At 40.1% G+C, this 26,793-nt stretch overlaps 1 protein-coding gene across 3 annotated transcripts; it reads left to right on the plus strand.

The window, feature by feature from the left end:
- Positions 1-1,590: 1,590 nt before the first annotated feature.
- robo4 (roundabout, axon guidance receptor, homolog 4 (Drosophila)) lies at positions 1,591-21,801 on the plus strand. Of its 3 annotated transcripts, none has more exons than XM_076749693.1 (19): positions 1,591-2,038; positions 8,221-8,544; positions 9,983-10,140; positions 10,532-10,652; positions 10,805-10,943; positions 11,377-11,504; positions 13,097-13,212; positions 13,290-13,521; positions 13,656-13,777; positions 14,010-14,181; positions 14,309-14,506; positions 14,588-14,630; positions 14,874-14,986; positions 15,800-16,126; positions 16,341-16,445; positions 16,825-16,972; positions 18,037-18,270; positions 18,463-18,812; positions 20,301-21,801. In XM_076749693.1, exons 1-19 carry the CDS (start codon positions 1,840-1,842, stop codon positions 20,480-20,482), a joined length of 3,411 nt encoding a protein of 1,136 aa, XP_076605808.1. In that variant the 5' UTR covers positions 1,591-1,839; the 3' UTR covers positions 20,483-21,801. The 3 variants fall into 3 exon arrangements, with proteins under 3 accessions (XP_076605808.1, XP_076605807.1, XP_076605809.1); XM_076749692.1 differs by having other exon boundaries at positions 1,701-2,038; positions 18,460-18,812; XM_076749694.1 differs by lacking the exon at positions 16,341-16,445 and having other exon boundaries at positions 1,701-2,038; positions 18,460-18,812.
- The last annotated feature ends 4,992 nt before the right edge of the window (positions 21,802-26,793 follow it).

Here is a 26,793-nt window from a genome sequence, read left to right on the forward strand (position 1 = left end):
GAGACAGTACAGAGCTGTCTTTAATGCTATTTGTAACACTGCTTTTCTGGCAGCTCAAAGGCTATATTCACACTGCCCACAACATAGTACTGACAAGCATGCAGTGTGTACTAATACTGGCTGGCTCTCGAGCTGAGTACATTTTCAATTCATCAACAATTTTCATAACATTGCCAATATTTAAAATGTACATTGCTGAATTCTCACCTCAAAAATTCAGATCAGATGTGGAATTTAAACTGTGTTTGAATTCACAGAGTACTTTCATCAGGGGAGCAAATATTTAGTTGAAGGGCCAGATTGGGCACACTGCCACTATTTGCCTACCATTGACCCAGGCTATCCAATGGCCAGCTGGGTCCGATTTGCACACCAGCCTTCCTCAACAAGGCAACATATTGGTCTCATTAATTCTTAATGTCAGAGAGTGTAAAGATGTAATATATATAGGATACGTGTAGCAAGATTGATTTGCTGTATATGTAGTCTATAGACTCCATATTGAATAAAAAAAAGAAACAGTGCTTAGTCAATTCAGACATTGATTTCTTTCTTTCTAATCAGTTCTTTAGTGGAATTCATTATTTTCAGTTCTAATGAGGTGCCATCTCTTTTGTCTGTAGGGTCAAAGGGTTTACAGGAATTGATGCAAGACTGAAAAAGGGCCAACATCTCAAACTGTCTTCAGTAGCTGCTTTGTATGGAACCCCATTTGTTTTTGTTTACAAGCAGATAAAACGCAGACCAAATCAGAAGTGCAATCTCTGTACTCTCTGGGAGTCCACTCAAAACAGGCAATCTGACTGTGTTTGAAATTAAAGCAGAACATTCTGACAAGGTTGACTTGGTACTTTTGTTTGCTTCTTCTGGGTGAGCCAAGATGATGTATGAGACTCATACTGTGCAGACAGGCAGCTACAAATTTGCTTGGCTAGTTGACTGGTGGGAGGTTGGGTAGTGAGTCGGAGGATGGTGGTGGCGGTGGGGGTTTCCACATTAAAGCAACATAGTGAAAGAAACCGAAGTCTTTGTATCCATTTTGTCTTCTCTGAAGCTCTTGTTTATCAAAAGGAACATTCTTCAGGTCCGATAATTTACATCTGAGCATGTGAACTCAAAATGAAATTCTACATTGTGATGCAGAAAAAAAAGACTAACTTCATATCTTTCTGTGTGCACCTTTGTACATATTTTTTTGCCCATTTAGGTTAAATTCTTAGTTTTCAGAATGATCACAGCAGCAATTACATTTTTCAACTGTCTACATCAAAAACATTTGTGCTGCATTTGATCCATCTCATGGTAGACATTTGATTAATGGAACTGATCTGACAGGCCTCTCTGTGTTACCTCCCCTTTATTTCAACCTCCTTTCACCTCCCTCCTCCCCTAGACTGAGTCTTGTTTTCTTCAGCCCCCCCCCCCCCCCCCCCCCCCCCCCCGAATGAATGGCACAGATGTTGTTGGACAAGACAGTACCCTTGGTCCCCTTCCCCTCACTATTCGCTCAGCATGAGGTCTGAAACTTGTTTTTTGATCATTGTTTCCCCCCAACTTCTCCCTCCTCGGGGGGAAAACAGGTCCCAAAGAAGAGGGAGATGGGGAGACCAAGAGCAGCCAAATCAAAGAGGGAGGGAAGAGGAGCACACAGTCATGTTTAAGGAATATGAAGAAAACATACTGTTTAACTATTTCCAAATAACAAGTGGTGTATAGGACGGGTCACATGTTGAATGTTTGTGCCACAGTAGGGAAGTAGGGAGTTTGCTGAGGGTATGGATGGTACAGTGAAGCTGCAGTAGGAGTTTGGATTTTGCATCCAGGAAGTGTTGACTGAAGATGAGGGTCGCTGCGTGGCTTCTCTGGGTGATCTGGTTCTACACCTGGGCAGAGTACTCACAGAGGTGCAAGTGCCAAGACGTCTGTGCAACAGAGCCAGGATTGAACAAGGGGTCAAAGAGCCAGGTCAATGAGCATGTTCTTCACGGGGTCCGACACCAGCATACACCTCACAGGAGCAGGCCACACCGTAGAAAAGGTGAGCCCTTTACTCTCACAGCTTTTCAGACTGGAGGCACGCAACATGATGTACTGCAACTTGCTGCACACGAACTGACATTTTATCATGCAGCTCACGAGCTGAGATCAGCGGCTAAACTGAGTGATCTGACAACGTAAGAAATTATTTTAAAATATTAAATAATCTGAATAAAATGAACAGCTCATAACACTTACATGTACTCCTATGTGTGAAAATGATGGCAATTACGATATTAAGTAAATAAATAATTAATTCGGCACTTCCCCCCCTTTATAAGATATATGTCTTTCTCTCTGACTATTAAAACACAAAACGTGGAAAAGTAGTGTTAGTGGTAAAAGTAGTAACCCTTCTCTTTGCCACAAATTGAGCTTGCACATTGGATTAAAATGAAAAAATACAATATAAAGTATAAAGTATGTTATTACATCAAATAAGGAAATATTTCATGTCTTATATGTTATATGGACTATGCATGATCAAAATATATATTCCTTTTGTTTGTCAAAAAGTTATTCGTAGACAAAGATATGTAGAGTATGTTGTCGTACAGAATGACTTCAGGATGTTCAGGGCTAGTTAAACATCAGAGAGGTCAGATTCCCAGTTGTACAAACGTATTACTCATAAATCTGATTTGAGATTTGGGAGGGGTAGTGCTGTGTAAAAAGTACTGTTGACATCAATCATGGATATAGAACCTATTGTATCAACACCCATTCTATTGAACTATATTTTATAGACTGGATCTATAAGACTCCAAACAGAGCTCATGTGACAATACCGGTAACAGATTGCTGAAGCACCTCATCATCTTAAAATAATGTTTACAAGTTATTCTCATACAATTCGGTACCAAGGTGATTAAAGCATTTTAACTATGGTTTTATTATTGTTTATTTATTTATTTATTGGTTCACATTAGGATTAAACTGTCTTTGAGGAAAGAGAATATGAAGTATTTTAAGAAAAATGTATTGTGCGAAATATTTCACAATTGTCCGAAGACCCTTTTGGCGTGCTCGGACAGCCATCTGCTTAAAGCTACTATGAGAATCATAACCATGCTCTAACTGTTTCTGAAATGAAAGTGTAAATTTAAGAAAAAAAGTGTTGCTTTGTGTTAACAGAGCACAATACTGATCTACTCACTTCTGAAAGTTTAACTGCAACTCCGAGACAGTTTAAGTATTGCATATAACATTTCATTCAGAGATGGATTATTCAACAAATTGATTCAAACTGAGAGAATATAATGGTGATGGAATGCAATTATAGTGTGTCTGAAAGAAGAACTTACTGCCAGATAAACATTTTGCTGTCATTCCCACTCTTTAATTATTTCCATTCGCTTGAGTCACTAAGAAATAGAGGCACAGCGTGCAGCAATCCAGAATCCATTTTTGTTTAAACTTTAAAGCAGTCATTGATGTTGACAGTGATTGTTAACTCCTTTACAAAAAACACTTGAGTTACACTCAGAATTTACTCTGAAGTCACTTTTTATCACATTCCTCACTATAGCTGACACATTCTTTCTTTTTCGTATTCCATCCCGCCCTCTATTCCCGTTCCAGTACTTATCCTGACCTTTGGTCTACAGCCTGAAAGAGGTTCCTTCCCTCGGCACATCCCAGCCCAGCACCATTCCCATGGGTTGTGTTTAGCCGGGACTCATCCTTCATCCTCTCTAAACCCTTTGTTGTAGACTGAAAGCTGGCCGATGCCGGGGCCATCAAGCCCAAGTTGTTGGATCAATATAAACATCCATCACTTAGCCCTGGGCCTTTCTGAGCCTCACAATGAACAGCTCACTAAACAATACCTTATTTATGTGAGCCAATGCAAGGAATGAACTAGTGGTAGTTCACTTATTTCTGGGTTGCCCTCGCTTTGCCGTGATGGAACTTGGAAGTAAGTCAGCTTCTGGAGTTTTTTTTTTTTATCCTCCCCAAAGTTACATTTGGGTTGGATTTCATTACTTTTAATACTTTATACCATCACATCATAGTAAATAGACAGGAATTTATTACCTAGGCTGTGTATCACTTAGTATATTGTTTTTGCAGTAAGAATACAAGAACTCAACATACTTTACAATTTTATTCTAGCAAGAAATTCTTCAGTAAGTGCACTGCCAGACATCAGCAGATCTGTGACTTTCGAAAGTCAATAATTACAGGGAAAACAAAATGATATCCCAAAGAATTTATACTTCTATATGTGCGTTTTCATGATCTCACCACTACAATTCGCGATCAATTTTAATTTCTTGCATCTTTGAGTATCACCTCAATTTCCTTTGTGCATGGCAATATGGGACAATAGTTCATCAACAGCACAGTCTAATATCTTTTGGTGAGCATACTGACTTTTTTGAGGACACTTACTTTTCTAGCAACACCCCACAAACTTAAAACTTGCTTTAAATTAGTCTGTAGTATGACATTGGGACACAAAGCCAGTATTTTTTAACTACATTTCAAGTGAGTATTTTTCTAATTCAGTGATTTCAGATTTTTGTGACAGATTAATCCAGAAAAAACTCTGAGGTATCATTCAGCTAAAATATACAAAACGACCGGGTAGAGACCAGTCTCGGATGCAAACTGCTTACTTACAGTTGAAATACTTCGTGGCCTTGTAAAGATACATAATTTCCTTCTATTGTTTAGAAACATGGGAGACTTAACTTCCTGCCTCCTCACAGTGTTGACAGAGTAGCTGCCACAAACTTTCAAAAACAGCCAAGGTGGGACAGTGACTCATGTTACATAGCAAAGATTACTACATTCACTACAGCCATTTCCATTTAATTAATAAAGTAACAACAGTTATAATAAATAAATAAATGATTAACTCTTTTTTCCCTTTAAAATATGTATGTTTTCTCTCTGACTTTATTAAAACTCAAGATGTAGAAACGTAGTGAAGCAGTGAACCTTCTCTTTGCCTCAAATTAAGCTTGCATATTGGATGAAAGTGAAGATGATCATTGATCATTATGACCATTTCATGTTTTATATTAACTATATGGACAATGCAGATGAATATATATATATGTGTGTGTGTGTGTGTGTGTGTGTGTGTGTGTGTGTATTACAGAAGGCTAGAACAATACCATAACTGGAGCTACTACATTCAAATTAAAATCAAGAGTCATCATTGCAAAAGAGAAAATGTTAGGGATGCAGTGTGGAAAAAAAAAAAAAAAACCATATCAAATACTCTGGTAACATTAAATGACTGGATTTGTATTATAAATTAGGCTTGAAGAGCTTTACAAAGGAAAGTACTGCCGTCAACACGCGCTTTATTTTGAAAGGACAGCTGACAGGAAGCTTCATGTCACTCCGCTGTCTTGACGGTACTGCGGTCACAGGGAGCGTGAAATCAAATTGGCGCTGATATTCATCACAGCACTGAAATTTTCAGGTTGACACTTAAATTCCAAATGTTGTAGTTCAAAATAACAGGAAGGAGAATTTGTTTGGGCGTTCCTTTAAATTGCGCGCAAAACGTTTAGTTAGTTACGTAGTTAGCCTCATGAAAAGCTAACTTTAACATTTCTATGACTGCTACCTCCGCTGTTCATGATGACCTCAAGTGTTTCCCTGAGCATGTGCTTGTCAGTACTTGGAGTTCTCCTCTCAGGTAAGTACGTTTGAATTTGAACCATTCACACTAAATTGATATCGAATTTAACTTCTAACACTGAAACATTCCAAAACCCGTGGAAAATTGTGTCCTCTGGTTGTTGTAGATCCTCCAATTAACGACAATTACAAATAGAAATATGCTAAACAGTTCTTAATTGTTATACTTTAATGAAGTATGATAGTGTTGCTGATGGTATATTAAGCATAGGTAAAACTGGGCTTTAAACGCCTATACTTTCACACGAAACCCCTGCTGTTAGCGCTCTCCTCAGTACCTCAACATCATGTGAGCTGTTGTTGAAGCTGAGGGGTCCTGAGGGGTCCTTCACTGGAGCCTTAAGAGGATGAGTTTAAACACAGTATCTGATCAATCCCTCCAACAGGTAATATAGGGCAGTTAAGTTACATGATCTAAGAACTCAAGTTTCACTCGTAATTACAAACAGTAAAAGCCACACTAGATTTCATTTGTCACAAAACTGTAAAAATACCTTGCAAATGAACCGTAATCATAAAAGCAACATTAAAAGCAGTGACTGAAGTTTGCAGTGGTTATTGTTGTTTTATCTGAACGCACTTCACTGAGCCCTGCTGGGTAAAATCAGCTTTGTTTCCTCTCATATCAAAGGGCTCTAACTACCAATTATTTTTATTTTTGATCAAATATTAATACCTGAGAATCTGCAATTACTGAAAACGTGACATTCTGCTTAAATAAATGATTCATTATTGTTGCCATTGACTTTTCTGTTGATCAACTCTTTGATCAATCGTTTCAGCTGAACCCATAACAAGAAATCATATGGTCTCTGTGCCAGCATGTGGAGCAGGGGTGTGTGTGATGGTGTTTTTTTTTGTTTTTTGGGGGGGTGGGGGGTGGAGCCTGCTTTGCTTTCCCACTCATTTTTGAATACTTTTTGTATTTAAGTTCTTTCAGACACATTGAAGCATTCTCATCACAACCTTCCTCCTAAAAAATTAGCTTTAACGAATACACAGAGCTCCATGAGTATTTTGCCCATCGTGCACTGATGCTGCATTCTCTTTCTCCTCTTTATCGAGTAACAATGAGGTTAAACAGGCTATTGTTGGCTCTAATTTGAAGGTATTTCCGGCTGGAGTGAATGAATGAACAGCTCAAGTACAGCTCTTTTGTTGATTGTCCCTGCCCATTTAAGGCAGCCAGAAATAATTGGCCAGATTAGGACTAGGTTCAGATCAGGTGTGAAAAAAAACTTTTCTCAGATGATTCTTCGTGTTTGTTTCTCATGAACATCTCCACACTTTCATGTTTTTTGATATCCTTTTTTTTTTTTTTTTTTTTTTTTTTACCTTTTGGCAGCCTCATTTATTTTGTAAGGGTTTGGCAGTGCCTGGTTCTGAGTGACTCAAACAGCATGGTAGTTTTGATAAACATTTATTTGTGTGTGTGTGTGTGTGTGTGTGTGTGTGTGTGTGTGACAGGATGCAGCATCTGTGGGAGTTCTCACAGATCCTTTTAAACCTCGTATCCCTCTTGACATGAAGTGATTGCAACTTCATTTTTAAGATTTCCTTTTGGTTTGCAAATCAGCCGTAAAAAAGTCAACGTTGAAATTCGACAGTGTCTTTTGTTCTGCTGCGGATATGCTGTTGATGGGGAAGTTCCAGGCTGCTTTTGTTAGGCTTGATGTCCCTGAGATCCTCAAGCTTCCTCTTCTGACAGGAAGCTGATCACAGTCTCCCTGTTTCCTTCAGTGTGGTCATCTAACTCCATGGGAAGTTCAAACAATGGCATTCCACTGCTGCTGGATGCAAATAGACATTGTTTGTTTTTAGCAAGGCTTAAATGTTGTTGTGGGTGTTCTGTTGCCAGCCGAATGGACTCAGGAATGGTGATGCATAGTGCGAAGTGCTCCTGTTTGGGTGTGGCTTTTTATATGAAATGACATATTTTCTTATTTCAGTACTTACACTGTAGGATCTTATCTGCGGAAGAATAAGCTTGAATGTAAGCATTATATGACCTAAATCACCCTACAGTATATCTGCTGGATTAATATAACAGGCACACATGACCGATCTATATTAAATACAGTTTCTTCATCAGTGTAATCAGAAAATTCTCTGTAAATTACTGTAGTTATTCATGTCATGGCAGGCTAGAGACTCTAACCTACTTAGCACAAAAGTGATCACAATGACTTCTATGCAGTGAGGTATGTAGGTTTTAAATTTGAGAGGGAAAGAACGCCACAGTGTGATCAGCATTCACAATTCATAGATAGCCAAAAGTCAGTATCAGGAGAGGAACACTTGGATCTGTCCATCCCCACTAATCTTATGGGCTAAGTGCACTCACAGAATTTCTGTGATCATAAAATAGTATTTTTTCTTCAAGGCAACTTTACTGTATTGCAGTTGCTTTTTTAACTTTTCTTAATGTGATTAAACACAACTACAAGATCCAGAATATCGCTGCTACTAAATATACACTTGAATGTTCTTTGCACTTCCTAAAAATCTCTGTATTCTCCTCAGGTTCCAGAGTTCGTGCAGAGGAGACACCACCCCGCATTGTCCACCACCCCTCTGACGTGGTGGTGAAAGTGGGGAATCCTGCCACACTCTCCTGCCGGGCGGATGGCAGCCCCAAGGTGACCATCGAGTGGCTGCGAAATGGCCAGCCTTTGGAGATGACCAAGGGAGATGGATTGCAGCCCATAGCTTTGTCAGAGGGGAGCCTCTTCTTCCTGAGCGTAGGAGACGGCAGACGAGGGCCGTCGCATGAAGGTGTCTACACCTGTGTGGCCAGAAACAGTGCAGGCAAGGCCACCAGCCGGAATGCATCTCTGTATGTTGCAGGTAAGACCGTCAGGTCAAATCATCTCACATTTACCCTCAGATGCTGCAGTAAATAGCCTAAACATTTATGTTTTGTCTCCACTTCTAGCAACATTCTGCCACATTAAACACATTCTGCCAATACTTTTCATGCTCAGCTACTAACAATATATCTGCATTAAGGAAAGTCAAATTAAGATTTCTTTGAAGAAATACATCATTGACTAAACAGAAAACTATCTCTGTTTCTCTTTGCACGGCAAATTGTGAAGGAAACCATCTCACTCTCAATTTAATTACATACAATATTATCCTTCGATTTTATCTACAGGTGAACTAATAATCTATAATATCTAATATAATATAAAATCTAATATGTAATCATCTGTATTGAAGTTGTATTTTCCAAATTCTTTGCTCTAATAACTGAAGCATATATATATGTATGCTGTGTGGCTGATACTTGCTCAACCTTTTCTGAAGTATTTCATTGTTGCCAGTAAATGTGAGCATGCACACACACACACACACACACACACACAGAGAGCTGATGAAGATGTATGTGGTGACAGAAAGGGTCCAGTGTCAATGTTTGCTGGACAGGAGGGGGTCAAACAGTGGGGCTAATTGACCTCGGACCCTCACTGTTTACTCATCTTATTCCAGTGAGGCAGTGGACATGCAGCAGCTGCTTGTCTCAGAGTCTTTGCAGGTTGCTGAGAGCTGCACTGGACAAAAAACCCCAAAACAAATTAACTTTGGTTAAGTCCTTTGAACATGGAACAGAAAGAGACAGAACAGCAGAAAGAGAATTTCTGTCACCAGTCGTATATCAAACATGTCTTTCTGTCATATCTGTCCAATGGTTAGGAAAGAAACATTGCCCCAAAATAGATTTTATGGTCACGTTTTTTAAATTCTACCTCAGTACTGTAAGTGAAGGCAATGTTTTTTGTTACTTCCTGTTTTCTTTTGAGAAAACCTATTGGTTTGCTGCCTGCCTTTGGAGCTGGTGAGGAGTAAAGCCACGAAATCACAGTGATGTTCAGCATATGTCTGTTTGTGTATTCTCAGAAAAGTGAACATACATTAGTTTTGTGATAACGTATTATTGATTTGATGTTAAAGAGCAGCACCGGGCAGAAGACGGTTCTCATTAGAGTGATGGGAACATAGTGTGTTGGATAAAGAGACACAGCAACTGTCCAACTTGATCTCACGATGCTCTTAACAGCTCTCAAGGTTAACTTAACTCAACACTTGTGTTTCACTTACATTGGTTTCACTTTGTCGTTGTTTTGGGGAAAGATAGTAATAATAGCAATTGACAAATTCTTAAGACATTAGGAAAAGTCACAAAGTATCAAGGTGATTATAGAAGGTCAAGTATATTTTTAGAGCTGTAGATTTATGACGTGTGCGTGGACAAGTGAGTCTAACCCTGACTCTGTTGTTGTAGTGTTGCAGGAAGAGTTCAGTGTGCAGCCCAGTGATGTGGAGGTGGCAGAGGGGGAGGTGGCCATCTTAAACTGTGGACCCCCATTGGGACACCCTGAACCTAATGTTATCTGGAAGAAGGACGGTTTTCCCATCAGCAGCACTGATCATTACTACACTGTAAGCCGTCTGCTTCATCATTACTGTCATGGCAGCTCTACATGTTGATCTCACGTCTGAAAAGTCAGACTTTTCAGACAAATTTGACAACCACTGTAATAATCACAGAAAAATAGTTTTTTTTCAGTGACACAAAGAAAGCAGAAAATGTTCTTCTTCTTTCATATTTTTGCTTTTCAAGTCACTGCTACCTTTTGTGCACCATATGCCAGATATCACCATTCATCATTGTATCTTTTTTTTGTCTGTAACCTGTCATGTCTGAATGAAGCCATAAGGCACAATAATGTAAAAGACATCTCTGTCTGAATGCCAAAAATTATTCATTTTAACAGATAAATGAAACCAGCTGTGTTTTCTCCCTCCTGTCTGCACTGTGCTTGTGCTGTAGGTGCTGAGTGGGAGGCTTATCATCGCTCCTGCACAGAAGAACCACTCTGGTGCTTATGTGTGTGTGGCTAGCAACATTGCGGGAGTGAGAAAGAGCAGGGCAGCTCGACTTTCTGTGTTGGGTGAGACAACATTCCCATGACTGCTTATTACTGCTTTAACAGTCAATTTTGAATTCAGCCCCACGTTCTGAATGCAATTTTACAAAACAGAAGTGCACACAGTTACCTCACAGGACAATGCAGGTCTGAGTTCCTCTTATCTTCTGCTGTAGCCAAACCTGTGTTGGTGCTGAAGCCAGAAAATGTTTCTGTGAGGATGGGGGAGTCTGCCCAGTTCTACTGCCAAGCTAAAGGTGACCCCTCACCTGCTGTGGTCTGGAGCAGGGAGCAGGGGCCTCTGCCCAACGGCAGGTACCTTATTATGGAAAGACACAGACCTACAATTACATGAAATATATATTTGTGTTTAGAATACCACAATGTGCAGATAACAGGAAATACATGTTTCACCGTGTTGCTTCCTAAATATTTTTCTCATTACCTGTAAGGAATTCCTGTAAAGATCTTACTTCAGATTTTCTGCTTTGACAGTTGGTCTAACTAACTACTCAAACATTAGATGGAACATAGACTTCAAAACGGCTTTGACAGCCATCCCCTTTCATATTCCCAATGCACACATTTAAGTTATTTTACTTTAACTTGATCACTAAGTGGCCAGTAAGTTTCCTCATGGCTTATTTCTTTCCTGAAATTCCTGGTTGAAAATGAAAATAACAATCATTTTGAAAGACATTAGAAGGACAGTATATGTGAAAACTAAATGCCCTATATCTGTGTACAGGTATCTTGTAAACCCAGACCAGACCCTCCAAATCCATTATGTGACAGCCCAGGATGCTGGGAGGTACACCTGCACTGCTGCCAATGATGTAGGTGTGGCCACTGCCAGCGCACAGCTACAAGTTGAAGGTAAGCTGATGTCTGAAGAAGCAGAGGTCCCAGAACGTTGTTGTGGGCCTGCCAACTTGTGGAGATTAAATGCTAAGCTTAATTCTTTGATCACTGTATTTATTCTCCCAACACACAAATACGCCTTCATGACAGAGAGAGAGACATAGAGAGAGAAAAGAGAGACAGCTTCCATGTACTGACCTATAGTACATATCATTATTTTATTTATATTTTTATTTTTTTATTTATTTATATTAGATTGCAGACAATAGAGATCGCAGGAAATGAGGTGGAAGAGAAATGATGAATGCCCCTGGCCAGACAAGAACCAGGGACATTGTGGTTCTTGGTCAGCACCATAATCCTCAGGCCACTAGGACACCAACCGACAGTACTTTAATTCAAAATCAGTATATTGTTGCTTGGGGCAAGACAGGCAGTGATGAGAGAAAATGCTGCAGACTGCTGTAAATTCAAGGTAATTACAGCAGAAATAGAGATAAAGTCATAGACTTATTATTCAGCTATTTTTGCAGAATCATATTGAATCTTATTGTTCACTCTGGTAGCAAATGTTCAGAGGCCTGTTACAGGTTCATGCCTCAAGCATTTGAAACCTCTGTGATAAGGCAGAGGCCACAGCAGCATGCTGTACGCACTACCGACCAGATGTCAAAATGCATTTTCGGAGCTGGTAGTGGTTTCCTCACAGCAGCTAATTTGATTGGTCTGACTAAACATGTTAGGTTATTTGGAAATTTGATAGTCAAGCCACTCTTTGCTACTGTCATAAATCAGGAGGGATCTCTGCTCTGGACTGAGAGATCATTGGTTGAGATGACCGTATAAGCTAATTTAGTTTAATAACTGTGACTGACAGATGTTACTTTCACATTACCTGCTAAAAGGGGTGGCTGTAGCTCAGGAGATAGAGTGGCCGTCCACTGATCAGGAGGTTGGTGGTTCGATCCCTTGCCTCGGCAGTACATGTGCCGAAGTATCCTTGGGCAACATACAGAACCCCAAAAAAACTGCCCCTGCCATCGGTGTGTGAATTCATATGTACGTCGCTTTAAGATGTTTCATCTTAAAGCATTAGTACATACAGTATGTACCACTGGGGGAAGCAGGACTAGAGAATGAGAAGTTGTCTTCTCCTGTCCTAAAGTCATTGTGTGAGTCACGTGCTCAACAAAATCCTCTGCAGTATGCTCTCGGTTCAACTTCTCAACTTCAAGAGCAGCAGAGAGCTTGTGATTTAGAAGTTGATCAGTGAATGTAATTGTCACTTTGAGAGGACCCACCATCAGTATTTTAGTTCAACCCAGAATGTTCCTGTTGGTCGTGTTTGATTTGGGTTGCTGAGCATGCTCGCTGCATTAAATCAGTGATTAATTAAGGCAGATGCATCCTTTTTTGTCTATACTGACACACAGTAATTAACCTCATAATGAGATCATCCTTCATGTTATTACACTGTGTTTTTTTTGTGCTGTTCTCAAAGTGCTAATCGGGCCCCGCCTGGCCCTGGGTGCAACCTACCCCCTGGCAACTCCACCAGTGTATCAATACAGAAATAAATCTAAATGAATAAAACTATTGTGTTTCAGAGGCTGCCAGCACTAAACAGAAAGACCTCCACAAAGAGCTGTCAGCCCTGCGAGTTGCTCTGGAAAATGTCACCATTGTGGCCCCTGGGTCTAACACATCCCAAGTACAATGGAAGGTATGAGTAAGCTTCTTCAGAGCGTTTCAGAGAAATTTCAGATACATGATACATGTTGTGTTTTCTCTCTTAATTAGCTCCAGTCCCTCCCAGCCCAGCCGCATTACCTTGATGGCTTTGAGGTTCTCTATCGTTCTCTGCTGCCTGCCAGCTCTGACTGGGCAGCAAAGAAGGTGACACTGCCCAGCTTCCAGACTCAGGTGGGCCCCTTGAAGAGAGGCTACAAGTATGAGTTCAAAGTTCGTCCCTATGGCAGCAACTTGTATGGGAGGGAGAGCAACACCCGCCTCCTAAGAGTCCCTGAGAGGGGTGAGAAATGATTTGATGTGAAATTATTTGTGTCCTTTTTTTGCTTTTTAACAATTACGTGTGTTAAACTGAACTTGGATATACAGTACAGCCATGTTAAGAAGATAATAGTAAACTCAACCCTCTTTGTACAGTGCCCAGTGCCTCCCCACTGAGTGTGTCCATAACAGTGAGCCATGAGCAGAATAATACCATCCATTTGAGCTGGGGGCCTCCTCCTCCTGACACCCACAATGGTATCATACAGGGTTACCAGGTAATTACTAGAGAACAGTTCCTGACTCTAATGCAGTATTGCCTCCTGAGCGAAGGTGAAATTACTGTAGGTCCTTCAAACTACAAAAAGAAATAGTCAGAGAAAATATAATCCCTTGTAGTATATCCTTGGTAGTATATGCTACCTTTGTGTAAGGAATAGTTTACACCATGAATGCAGAGAGCTGCAGTACTTTGATAAGCATTTCATGATCCTCTGTCTGTCTGTTCAGGTGTGGTGTGTGGAGTCTGAGGAGCAGCGGTACCAAAACTGGACAGTGGATAGTGGCCAACACAACCTTGACATCTCTACCCTTAAACCAGGGAAACGGTATTGGCTCACCATAGCAGCTGTCAATGGAGCTGGAGTAGGAATGCTGAGTGACCCCCATGGATTTGTCATCAGTGAGCAAAGGGGCACTTGTGGAAAATGTTGCAGTTACTTTCAGTATCAGGACAGTGCACAGAATACAGTCTGTGCCTAACCACATTAAATGATCTGATATTATTCTGCTTTCTGTTTGCTTTTCAGACCCACAAATTGGAAGCTCCCATGAGTCAGACAGCCAGAGAGGGGATCTGTCTCAGGTCCTGGCTATGCTTCAGGACCCAGTGTTGATCGGCAGCATTGGTGCCCTCCTGTGGTGTGGTTTGATGGTTGCAGCTGTCTGCCTCTTCAAACATCACAGGGGGACAGGCCATCTGATACCGGGACGTGGCAGGGCTAAAGGTGTGTATGTAGACAGGGTCATTGTTAACATTTTTGTCAAAAGAGCTGCCCTATATAATTTTGTTGCTTTTTTTTTCTTAGGTTTGCACAGACTAGCCAGTGAAGACCTCATCATAAAACACAGGTAAAGTGAAGAATATTGGCAGAACCTGGTTTTTACAAATATGGTGTAAAACGTCATGAAGACATAAGAATAAATCCAAACTGCTAGGGGATAGTTCTGATGACAACCAGAAATTCATGTCAACCAGTAGAAATAGTTATGTTTATAGTTTTTATTCAGTATTTTCATTAGAGATGACACTAAAGCGTTATAAAACATTTCAAGTACTTTTCCATGAAGTGACATATGCTGCCTCTTTTACAGGATGGCAGCTCCAGACTCCCCTTGGATCTCTGGAGCCTGGAGACCTGCCCTCAACCAGAAGTATCAGGACTTATGGGCCCAAGGTCAGAAACATCCAGGGATCAGGAGCACTAGTGAGTATTGATCACAGATTGTTAAAATGACAGATTTGTGGTCTGACACTTGGTCGTGGCACACATGATGAACTGGATGTAAATGCTAGTTTATTCAATGGAGGATAAAATGGATAATTCGGCAGTATATTTAGACACTGAGCCCCCCAGGGTGCTTTTACACCTATTCTGTTTGATTTGGTTCAGATGAACTCTGATGTGTTTACCCGTTTACTTCAGTTTGGTTGGCCTGATGTGAAAACTGTCGGATTAAACTCTGAAACGTTGGGCGCAAGTGGACTCTGATTCAGTTTGTTTGTGATGCAAGATTTTGTGATGTAGATATGTGATATCTGTATGAATTCAAAAGCTTCACTACGATTGTATCCATGTGCTGAGCATCAGCTGCTCAGAAAGTATTAGAACCTCATCACCAGTTATTGTTGATGTCTTTGTGACACCAGAGAGCATAATTAAACACATCAGGTTCAGCAATGTGCAAATTGCTGTCATTCTCCAGCAATTGATTTACCTGTGTGGGTCCATGTAGAGCTGATGATACAGGTTGACATCACCAAAACTGACCAATCAATGAGTCACCTGTCAGTCCATATGACTTTATGCTTTCGGTTTGTTTGTAATAAGCCTAAACAGACCAGAACTAAATGAACGCAATGAACTTTAGTACAGGTGTGAAACACACCTTAAACTTGTCACAGATTCCTACAGTATTGCATAATTTCTAATGAAGCGTCTTCCTTTTGACTTTGACTTAAACCTCATTACCATAAATATGCTTTGTAGTGTCTGTACATATTATTTTTGTTTCATTAGGCCTCCCAGTCTCATCCAAGAAGGACCCCAGCTGCCTGGATTCAGCTGTCCCCATTGTGACCGACAGCTGTGGTGTCTATGGCACATTTTATGTGGACCTAATGGGCAATGGCCTCAAGACCTTCAACAGTCCCGGGCGTTGCCCTAAAATGCCTCATGGCCTGCTCCATCAGCAAGGAACTGAGACCATCCAGATATTCACCCAGCCTGTTGCAACAACCTCAGCCCTTGGTAGCCAGGAGGTGCTACCATGGAAACAGGCCATACGTCCCCAGCCTAAGATGGGTGTGCTGAGGGAGTCATGGGAAAAGAACCACAGCAAGCAAGGTGAATAGTGGTGGATTGTTGGAAATGTCATACCAATACAGCAGTTTATTTTCCTTATTTTCAGAGGCCTCCCTCTTTGTTTTTTTGTCTGCACACTATGTTAACCTCTGACACATCACTTCAGCATGCAGTATAATTATGTGAATGTTTTACCATGCATCAGCATAGAATATTGGGTAATGTGTCCTAGGCTGACTCATTTGTTTCCTCTCAGAGTTGCATGCAGTGAACAGTGTCCCCATAGTGCCAACCAGGAACCAGGCTTGTCCTTCCAGCATGTACAAACAGAGACTCAGTCACATACCATCACGCCAGCATGGTATGACAAAATCTATACATTGTCATTTAAGTTAGGCAGTATGATGGTATATGCTGTGCAAATCTCGACAATGTCTGGACCTGATTCTGTGGACATTGTCCAGAGTTCATATGAGAAGATGGTTTTAGTATCTCTGCTATTTATTCAGGGCAATGTAGCAATCCAGCTGCTTCTGCAATCCAGCTGAGAGCAACAGTTAGTGGTGATAATGCATCTGTGTTGTTCTCATTTGGAACCTTAAAGCTTCCATTTGGAAGTGGAGTGGAGTTAGAATGTGGACGATATACACACATTTGAAATAATGATAGCAATGATTGGTTATTGGTAATTAGTAAATATGTATTATTTTATTACAACTTATCGTCTGTTTTTTGTCCAGCTGGACACCCGGAGTGTAGTAAAGTTGCTGGTTGTCCTCGCCTGCTGCACTACTCTGCATCATTACACCTGGTGGACATGCTCCCCCCTCCACCACCAATACCCAAAGAGGACACCATGGACACACACAGCCTCACCTCAGATGAAGGGTAAGAAATACACACAGCTCAGATCGAGGGAGCAAAAAATACTGTGTGTTCACACACACTCACACTTCACTCTTTGCAGTGTTTCAGCTATGTGGTCCTTATATTTAGAGCCACCTGTTTCCTTTAAGAAGAAAGAAAACTGGAAAAAAACATGCAGGAGCTCCATATGGTTACATACATTTAAAAAAACAAATCAGACTGAATACCGTTTTTCAAAAATGAGGCTTTCCTGCCATATATCCTCTCATGTTGGACTCTTCTTAATGCCATATTGGTCTGAGATGACCTAAACTTCCTTCCTTTGATTATGTTTTTTTCCTACTGAAAGGCCCAAGAAATGACCACACTTGGAATGACCAAAGATGGAAAAAAAGAAAACGATAAGGATCTTGTTTGCAGACCTACTTATCTGTGAGTTAAAACACAGGGAGCAAGGCTAGTTTCTCTTTTCCCATCACAGGAAAATGAGGAATTTCATTTATAGACTGCAGACTTGTGTTTAGTCCATTCTCACCCATTGGTAGAGCTCAAGTCATGCTTCAGCTGAACCAATCCAAGACGTATTCATATCCATATCAAGAAACTGTAATCTAGAAACTACTGATGTGGACATTATTGAAAACATAAGCAATAAATTAAATGTTTGGTAATTTTGGAAGCAGATTAAGTTATTATTGACTCCACAGCTTTATGCTACAGTGTTACCGAAATGATGGAATTATTTCTGATAAGACATGATCTCTGTTTTCTACGTACCTTTTTTTTTTTTTAAGCTGTACAGTTTGATATTACCCACTGTATTTATGACATTGATTTTGTTTTTGTTTCTCCCCCTCTTTCCAGTTTTTATGCTAAGCTAGCTGTTGGTTGTAGATTTATATTTATCAGACAAGTACTTCTTGGCAAGACAGCAACTAAGCTTCTAACCAAAATGTGACTTCATGCCAGTGTGTTAGCATGGCAGGGGGCACATTAATGATTCTGAAAAAATGAGGAAGTATGCCAAAAAAAAAAGGAGACAGGAAAACCAAATCTTACACGTCTCTCTCTTGCATTTTCTTCAGCTCCAGTCGTTCTACGAAGCTAACAGTGGACATGGGCTCTCTCCAGTCACTGTGTGCTGCATCAGGCCACTGTGGGCAACCAGGACCCACCACCACCAACACCAACTGCCCATCCTACAGCCACCTTTCTACTGCATCATACTACATGTCAGTGGATGATGACCAGGGTGGTACACTGACTGCAGAGGAAGCTACCCAGTATCTGGAGCTGAGTCCTAAACCTGAGAGATGCAGGTGAAGATACAGAGGAGACTGTTGTTCAGTGCAGCTTTTCTTACTTCTTCCTAGTTGTCTGGCTAAGATTATGCACAATTTTGTAGAAAAGATCTTTTGTTTAGGAAGAAACATCAATCATAGTGTGCAGACATTAAGGCTGCTTACTCACAAATGGAATTATCTGACCATGCCACCCCCCTCTGTCAGCAGCGCCCTGCCTGAGCAGCGTCCCTCCCTGCCCCATCCCTTCTCCCCCACCCTGGGCTACATCTGTGGGCCAGTCCACTCCACTCAGATGGAGGATGATCCTGCCACCGATGAACATGAGGCCCCACCTATTGGTTTGCGACATGCCCGCCTGCAGAGCTCGCCTTCCTCCTGCTACAGTGAATGGGACAGCTCACTGTGGAACACCTGGAGCTCAGTCATGGACGGCAACATGGCCAGCACTCGCACCAGCCTCATCAGCTCAGTGGACAGCTGCTACACTAATGACAGCACCAACTTTGCCCGCTTGCTTGCTTTGGCAGCAGAGACCATGAGTGGAACCTCATTGTCAGGTATGCAGAGGAGGAACCTTGTTTGATTACTGAATGATTCTCACTGAAAAAAGACTCAGCTCAATCTGGAAAACCAGGGAAATAATTAGATGTGAACAAGTTCACATCTTGGGAGCTTAAACAACAAAGAAGGGCTTGCAGATGCTGACCTTCTGTGTATATTGCATACCTCCACTAGATGGAGCCCTCTGTCCATGATTGATCCCAGCTGGTGACACACTGCCCTGGAGGCAGACTAATGCCTTACAGGAAATCTGGCAAACAGAACCATGAAACATGTGACATGAGTTAGTCTTGAGTGTTCTTATAATTTCAATGTTTAACATTCTAAATCTTAAAATCTCAAAGAAGAATAAAGTTTTTAGAGGCTTGTGCTCACCTCCAGCATGTTTGTGTGTTCAACTGAGAATCTGGGAACAAACAGTTCTGAGTAGGTTTTCCATAAGTGTGTGTCAGCATTTGCGCTTGTGTCCATTGTTGTAAGAGACAAAGACATTAAGTGCAACGTCTAGGGTGGCACCAGGCAATTACTTTGGACCTCTCAGCAAATTGAACCTCCAGATGAGTCATCCTTCCCTCCTGTGTCACCTCATCAGTCACTCTGCTCTCCCTCTTCAGTCTTATCCCATTTGCCAAACTCTCACTTTAGGCTTTTGGTTTTCTGTCTGGGCTATTTTTCACACATACTGCAGTGTACCTTGAAAAAACAGTTTTCTCTGCAGTTCATGATGCAGTCTCATGATGATTGATGTTAAAATTTAATAATAGGAGTCCAAAGCCTCAGATCAGATGAAACTCCATACTCCAAACTCCATGTGGTCAATTTTTATCTTTAACATTTGGAGAATCACATGCATCAAATCAGGAATTAGGTCATTCATCCATGTGACTAAATGTACATGATTTATTAAATGCAAGCTGCCTTGGGAACAGCCAGCAAAGGAATATTCAACTTCACATTTACCTAGACAAAATAACTCATTTACCTATCTCTACACTATCCACGCTGAGGTTAAGTGGCTTCAAGTATAGAAACAGTGTGGACTAATCATATGGAAAGAGTGGAGCAGCAGGAACAGGCTCGTTTCAGATTGGGACACAGTGTAATGTGCACTTTCACACTCTCACATTAGTTGGCAGAGCCTCTATAGCTTGAATCCTTCAGCTTAAAAAAAAACTATTGCTATTCCTGGACAGCTACACTTTCTGAGGTCTTTGAAATGTACCAGTTTCTTTGGAATTCAGAACCTGGCTGATGTGAATTGGCAATGTTTGTTTTGGTTTTATTTTCAGTGACAGACAGCTGCTTCAAAGAAGCGTCTAAATTTGTTTTTCCCCAGAGAATCAGCGTGAAAGGTGCACCTCAGAGGTCTTGAAATGTTTACTTATTCTGTTACCTTCTCTAAGGCAAAATGGTTTCTGTTTTAATATAATCTCTCCACTCGATATTGAAATGCATGTCAACATGTCGTCCTCCTCTGTGTTTAGACTTCTCTCCGCCAGCCTCCCCCCTCAGCGCCTTGTATCCTTCATTTCGTGCAGAAAGCGACTCCTTCGGGGAGCTGGAGCCTGTTCCTGCGTGGGACTGGAACATGGCCTGGGTGGAGGAAATGGAGGCTAAGTACAGATCACACTATCCTGACAGACAAACCAGACCCTTTGACGCTTAGGGACTCTGCCAGAAGAGTGAAAGATTCAACATACCTGAACTTCAGAAAGACCTCACAGCAATGCCAGAACTGCAAGAGAAGAAGAGGGGACAAATATGATACTGCAGCAGTTATTGATTTACTTTTTGAAGAGTGCTAGACACAATTCTGAATAATCCAGGGTTTGACATGTAGCAATTTCTCTGTCAAAAGGAGTTAATTATCTGGATTTGAAATATAATTGGAGCCAACTGCTTGATGTTTGAGACACCTCTGCTAATAGAAGCACGTCTGTTGTTTGGAATAGTTTTCCCAGTTTACCTCATCCTTCTTATGACCTCCACTGAGTTTCGAAAGTTTCTGTATCCTTTCCTCTCATTAAAGAATGGGATAATGAGACACTTCCCTCGGGATCTTCTCACCCATTGTGCTTTGAAAAGGCCAGAAAGACACAAAGACAGGATGAGAGACAGTGAGAAAGCAGTCAGTACAGTCGGCTGAAGAAATACAGTGCTGCAGTTTTCCTCACAGCACACATTTGTTTCTGTTTTCATGTGTTTGTTACAGGATTTTATTGTATACCACCAAATAGAACATAGCGTAGTGATTTTGTACAAACCTTTTTACTAATGAAGTGTACAGTATATATACAGCATGTTCAACAAATGTTATTTAAAGAATTTTAAACACAGTCCAAATCATATTCTGTTCTCCCATTGATTTTGGTGACTTCTTGACATTATTTTATGTGTTAAGAGAACTTCTGTCTTTATACACCCTGTAAACTTTTTAATGTTACATAAAGTTTGGATTAGACAAAACATTCTATAGGCCAGAGTAGCAAAAGTAGAAAAAGTCATTTTGTTCACATTTAATTGCATTAACTTGAGGTTTTACCTTTAGGTAACTTGAATTTTAGTAAGCATTCAACAGAAGGTAATGCACAAGTGGAAGTGCTGTATGCATAGCTTAGTCTTTGCATGCCTGGTGATTCTTTATATAGAAATTCACTAATGGTAGTAGAATCAAAGTTTTACATTTTGTAAGAATTTGCATATTATTTTGTTCACATTACCTTCCAGATGTGTTTCATAGTTTGGACATCTTGGCATTGATTGAACTCAAGTGAAGGACTTTACCTTTGGACTGTGTCGAGCTGAGCTGTGAAATAACAGCTCCTGCCATGTTACATTTTGTATGCAACGAAGTTTGGCTGAAGCTGAAATAATTTCCCTCGTGACATTCATAGTAAAAAAAAAAAAAAAAAAAACCCTCCACACTTGTTGTCTTTGGTGTTGGTGTTATTGTCCCAAATTAAAAACAGCTAAATACACACTTCAGATGAGAGTGGGGCTACATTTTATTTTGACATATCCACCATACATTAGGGTTTTTCACTTTAAATTTTAGTGCTTTACCACATCACTTTGCCATTGGAGTGTCTGTGGAAGTGGATGAAGTGAAGTAAAGGAAGTGGAGTATGTTTACACTAAACACTGTCCCTCTGGCCTGTGGGCAGGATTTTAATTGACCGCTGCTGTTCTTAATGGCTATGTAGAGCAGGCAGGAAGGTGATGTTTAAAACCCATCTGTTTGGCTTGATTAACCAAGCAAACAATGCTGCTGTACCTGATAATGACTTCTAATTACAAACCACTGGAGAGAGAATAATTAAACCTTAATCAATGTTTGTGTTTATATAAACAGTGTGATTTTTAACTAATGTAACTAATGTTTCCTCTCCAAAAGCAAAGCCAACATGAGACCTAAGACTTAATGTTGCTCCTCTCTGTTTAAAGCAGATTATTTGCTCACACTTCCTGACTTGATGTTTCAGACAAACCTTGCCTGAGTTGTATGAGCATTAAGGAGGAAAAGCTATGAGGCCCAGCAGACTTACAGTAAATCTAATATGATTTCCTCAATGACTTTGTGCTCAGGATGAGTGTTTGTCATGCAGCTGCAAAGCACAACACGCTCTTTCTCAAAGTAATCCGTGTCTTATATCTGGGCTGCTAAGGTCAAATGAGACTGGAAACGTTGAGCTAAGAAGTGCTTTGCTGTCTGTTTCATTTATAAGCTGCACAGGAGCAGCCGTGGCAGGAGCAGAATTTATGTGTGGAGTATTTAAAAACCAAACGCAGTCCATAATTATCAGAGAAAAAACACGAAGGGATGTGTGGTCCAGGAGTCTTTTTTTTTTTTTTTTCTTTTCAAAAGAGGAGCAGGCTTTGTTTCTGTGCAAACACATAAAAAAGAATGAAGTTTTTTCATGGATTTTCGCCTTTTTCAGTTTAATTTTCAGGATCAACCAGCCTGCTTGATTTGTTTATTGTTAAATAAAGTCAAGCAGACCTGCAATTTGGAGTGAAGTCACAGCTGGCTAAAACATCAATAATTAAGTCAAAACAGGCTTTCTAGCACAAACGTCAAGCTTTAAACTCAGTTAAACGATTGTGTCACATTTACAGTCTATATGCAATGCAGCAAGTTCTGGATTATTTTTCTGTGTGTATGTGCATGTGAGTGTGGACGTGCTACTTATGTTGTGAAGACATATGCTATATACACACATTGTAGCGACTCATTTTCCTTATGGGGACAAAACAGTCCCTGGGATGTAAATCATTAAATTTTAGGGTGAAGACTTAAAGTTAGGTTTACGTTAAGGTTAGGTAAGGGTTAGACAAGTAGTGGTTATGGTTATGGTTAGGTTAAATCTCCAGGAAATGAATCTATGTAATGTTCCCAAAAATGATGGAAACATGACTGTGTGTGTGTGTGTGTGTGTGTGTGTGTGTGTGTGTGTGTGTGTGTGTGTGTGTGTGTGTATACTGGCCTGCCAAAGGGATTATCCTTCATCTGTCTCCTTCACTAAAGGCCATATGTTTCTACACGAAGCCTCCAGCTCCACTGAGCAGCACACACACGCTCTGATAGATGAGACCACACACTATGAGATTCACATAGTTATGAGTCAAACATTACTTTATGTTTGCTTGTCTTATTTCATATGCACACACACACACACACACACACACACACACACACACACACATATATGCATACACACTACAAATGGGATTTGTGCATCACAGATTTTGGTCTATGCCAAAATACTAGGTTTATATAGCATGTCAGCAAACCAATGACCCATATTAAACATACCCTGAAACCATGCACACACTGTGCACACATGTGGACACATACATATGTAGCTTTACTGCATGTCTTTCCCACTGCCTGTTATTTTACCAAATGGATAATTATGATTCTAAGACCAGACATAAAAATATGGGTAGTGGTGTGTGACTGAATCCAACTTTGTGGGATATGGTCATGGTCATGAAACTAAATCCTTTTTAATACTTATAATAACAATTACTTCATTTGTAGCCTGTGGGAAATTCATTGTTTCACTCTGTTAGTAATTTTACACACACTTATGCAACTTGTCTGTGCTAAAACATTTAGCAATTTTATAGAATTACATTTACACGCTCAGGTTGTCATAATTTAATCCTGCAACCATTCACTTTGATCCAGTTACTTTAGCGGCAGCACTATTCATACAATACAATGGAACTTTATTGATCTGTGGGGAAATGACAATAGTTTTGTGGCCACAGAAATGATAGGATCCCACAGGGAATCAAAGCAAATAAATGTAAGAACAATTAGAATATAACATGAAGATAAAATACACACAAAGACAATAATGGCAAAGCAGTTCAAAAAAGTAAATTCACAGCATATTGATTTGATAACTTTTCTCAAATACTTCACACAGGCCTACAGCAGGACCTAATACAAAGTGGCACCACTCTAGTTAGTGTGATTACAAGAGCTAGGCTGTGTCTAACAGAGTCTTCAATGTCTGAGGTTTAAACTAATTCCTACTATCATGCTGGTAGCAGTTCAGGTGGCAGTGACATGCTCACATTGATTGACAGCAGTGGTCAACTGTGGTGTTGCATGCTAAAGTGGTAATCATTCAATTAACTGGAAATCAATGGCACCCATATGGGTGATCTGCTTCAATATTGCTCTGTCAGTCACACAGGGCCCGTTGACTGCTTCAGCACATAAAAACATGCAAGTGTCTTGCACATTAGCACATTTATTGGGAGACAGAACTGCTGCTCATTTTGCCCTCTAAGTATGGACATCAGCTTTTTATGTCCCTGTTCATTTAGCATTTTGTTTTCAAAAAGTCAGCTTTTCAAGAAAAACTGCCCATGTGGCAATGCATTTTTTCACAGAATCTTTAAAATATGGCTTTAAATGTTTTCTTTGTTTCTTCCTTTTTTTCTGAATCTTGATAATTAGCAGAATCTTTCAAGCCATGAAGGTTTAATCGATGAATGAATGTTATGTTAAATGATCAAAGACTACTTCCTTTATCTTAAAGTGAGAAAGAGCCCAATTTAAATTTGCTAAAACTTTATACAAATGAGTTGGAACTATGTTTCTTTCTATACAAAGTGGGGCTCAGGGGTAGCATAGCGCCTGTCATGATGAATTACTGTATGTGGTTGTTCACATGGAACGGTAACAAAAATAGGCAGGTACATCAGTTGTATTGAGTGACACTGAAGTAGTCATTATATGATGAAAAGAAATATGATGAAGTTGTCTGGGTCTTTTCACCCAAGCAGTACTCTTATACATGCACCTGCTGAATATAATATATAGATGAACATATTTAACAGTTAAATCTGTAAGATATACTGTATGTTAACAGCAAATAAAAGGGTGAAATATTGATCATTTTACAACATCCCTTAAGTGTTGAATGTTCAGTTACCCTGTGAGGCACTAAATCATTTTCCTTCTGCATCTACTGACCCCGCTGCCTACATAATGGCTTCATTTCAGCTTCTCTATGTATGCATCACATCAGCCAAAAAGTCACATACATCCATCTCTGCTGTCACAGGGCAAATTAACATGGAAATTGGTGTGTTACATTTTGGAATGATTGAACAGGGCTTTAAATGATGCCCTCCCCTCCCTTTCATCCTTACTTTTCTGTCTCTGTCTCTTTCCTCTCTTCTCAAGCCGTTGACCCCCTTCTCCCAGGCCTGGTGGGCGTTTCTGCCCTGACACTGGCCTAATGAATGAGCAAAATGATTTATAGCTGAGGGCAACGGGAAAGAAGGGAGGGATGGAGGGATAGAGGGAAGTCGAGGGGGGCATAGAAAGGGTAAGAGGTGTTGGGTCACACTGTAGAAGGTCAGTAACGTAAATCTTCTCATTGTCTTATTTGTTGTCCTTTGCTCTTGCTAACAACCTGCTAACATAATATGCATTAATCTCTGTAAGGACATGCTGCATCCTTGCCAGGACAACAACTACTATGAGGGGAAAATTTTGAGGGCCTTAGAGTAACACTAACAGTATAAAACTGTAAGTTTTGATTTAACTGAAAATCTGTTCCTGTGAAAATCTTAAAGACGGCCCATGCAAAATGTTCTTTTTGACCTGTTGAAGGTATTGCAGCAGCAGTTCCAAAAAAGCCCATTCAGCGTATATCTGAGAAGCCATTTCAGTTCTTTTAGAAAATAAATGGGGGCTTTTCAAAAACCATTCAATTTCTGCCTTTTGTCCTGAAATAAATTAAATGAATTGATAAGTCATTCAGTAAGTAAGTAATCATTCATTAGAATGCTGTGTCTATGCTGAAAAAAAAAGAATAGACTGGAAATTTGTCAGAGCTTCTTGGATGACTGTGATATATTGAGGTCGCTCTTATTTTTCAAAACGCAAGCAAACATTAAATTATCATTTAACAGAAATACAGCCAATGGTGCAAGAAGTATTCATTGCTTAAGTAAAAGCACAGATACAAAAATGTAAAAAAATACTTCAGTACAACAGGTCTTGCATGCAAAATTCTTCTTGAGTAAAATATGTAAGTGTTATTAGCAAAGAATTGGCCTACTTTAAATTTTAGAAGTAAAAGTAGTGTTTCTGCAGCATTGTTCTGTTGTGGCTGCTCGACATGGAACTGCCTTGAATGTTATATATAAATTGCCACTATATTTTGCGACATGTTAATATAGTCAACATTCCATTAAAAGATCAAAATCAACATTAAATGTATATTTTGCTTTGGAAATTCAGTTTGCATACCATCTCATTGGACCAAATGTACCTTCACCATGATCGTCATCATCATCATCATCATCATCATCATCATCATCATCATCATCATCCATACTAGTGTAACCTGATTTTATTCAAGTCCTCACAGTCACATTCGTCTAAAAGGAAAGCTGCAGCACTCTCTATGTCGTCTTGAATGGAATCCAGTTTATCTTCAGTCTGAT

This window comes from Chaetodon auriga, chromosome 15, assembly GCF_051107435.1.
Source record: "Chaetodon auriga isolate fChaAug3 chromosome 15, fChaAug3.hap1, whole genome shotgun sequence".
In the NCBI taxonomy this organism is placed as follows: Eukaryota; Metazoa; Chordata; class Actinopteri; order Chaetodontiformes; family Chaetodontidae; genus Chaetodon; species Chaetodon auriga.

Excerpts from the sequence above, each read along its gene's own strand:
- robo4 (XM_076749692.1), top strand. The coding sequence starts at position 1,840 with ATGAGGGTCGCTGCGTGGCTTCTCTGGGTGATCTGGTTCTACACCTGG. Across the intron at positions 13,522-13,655 it reads CCTAAGAGTCCCTGAGAGGG|TGCCCAGTGCCTCCCCACTG; the intron begins GTGAGAAATGAT and ends CTCTTTGTACAG. Across the intron at positions 16,973-18,036 it reads AGCCTCACCTCAGATGAAGG|CTCCAGTCGTTCTACGAAGC; the intron begins GTAAGAAATACA and ends CATTTTCTTCAG.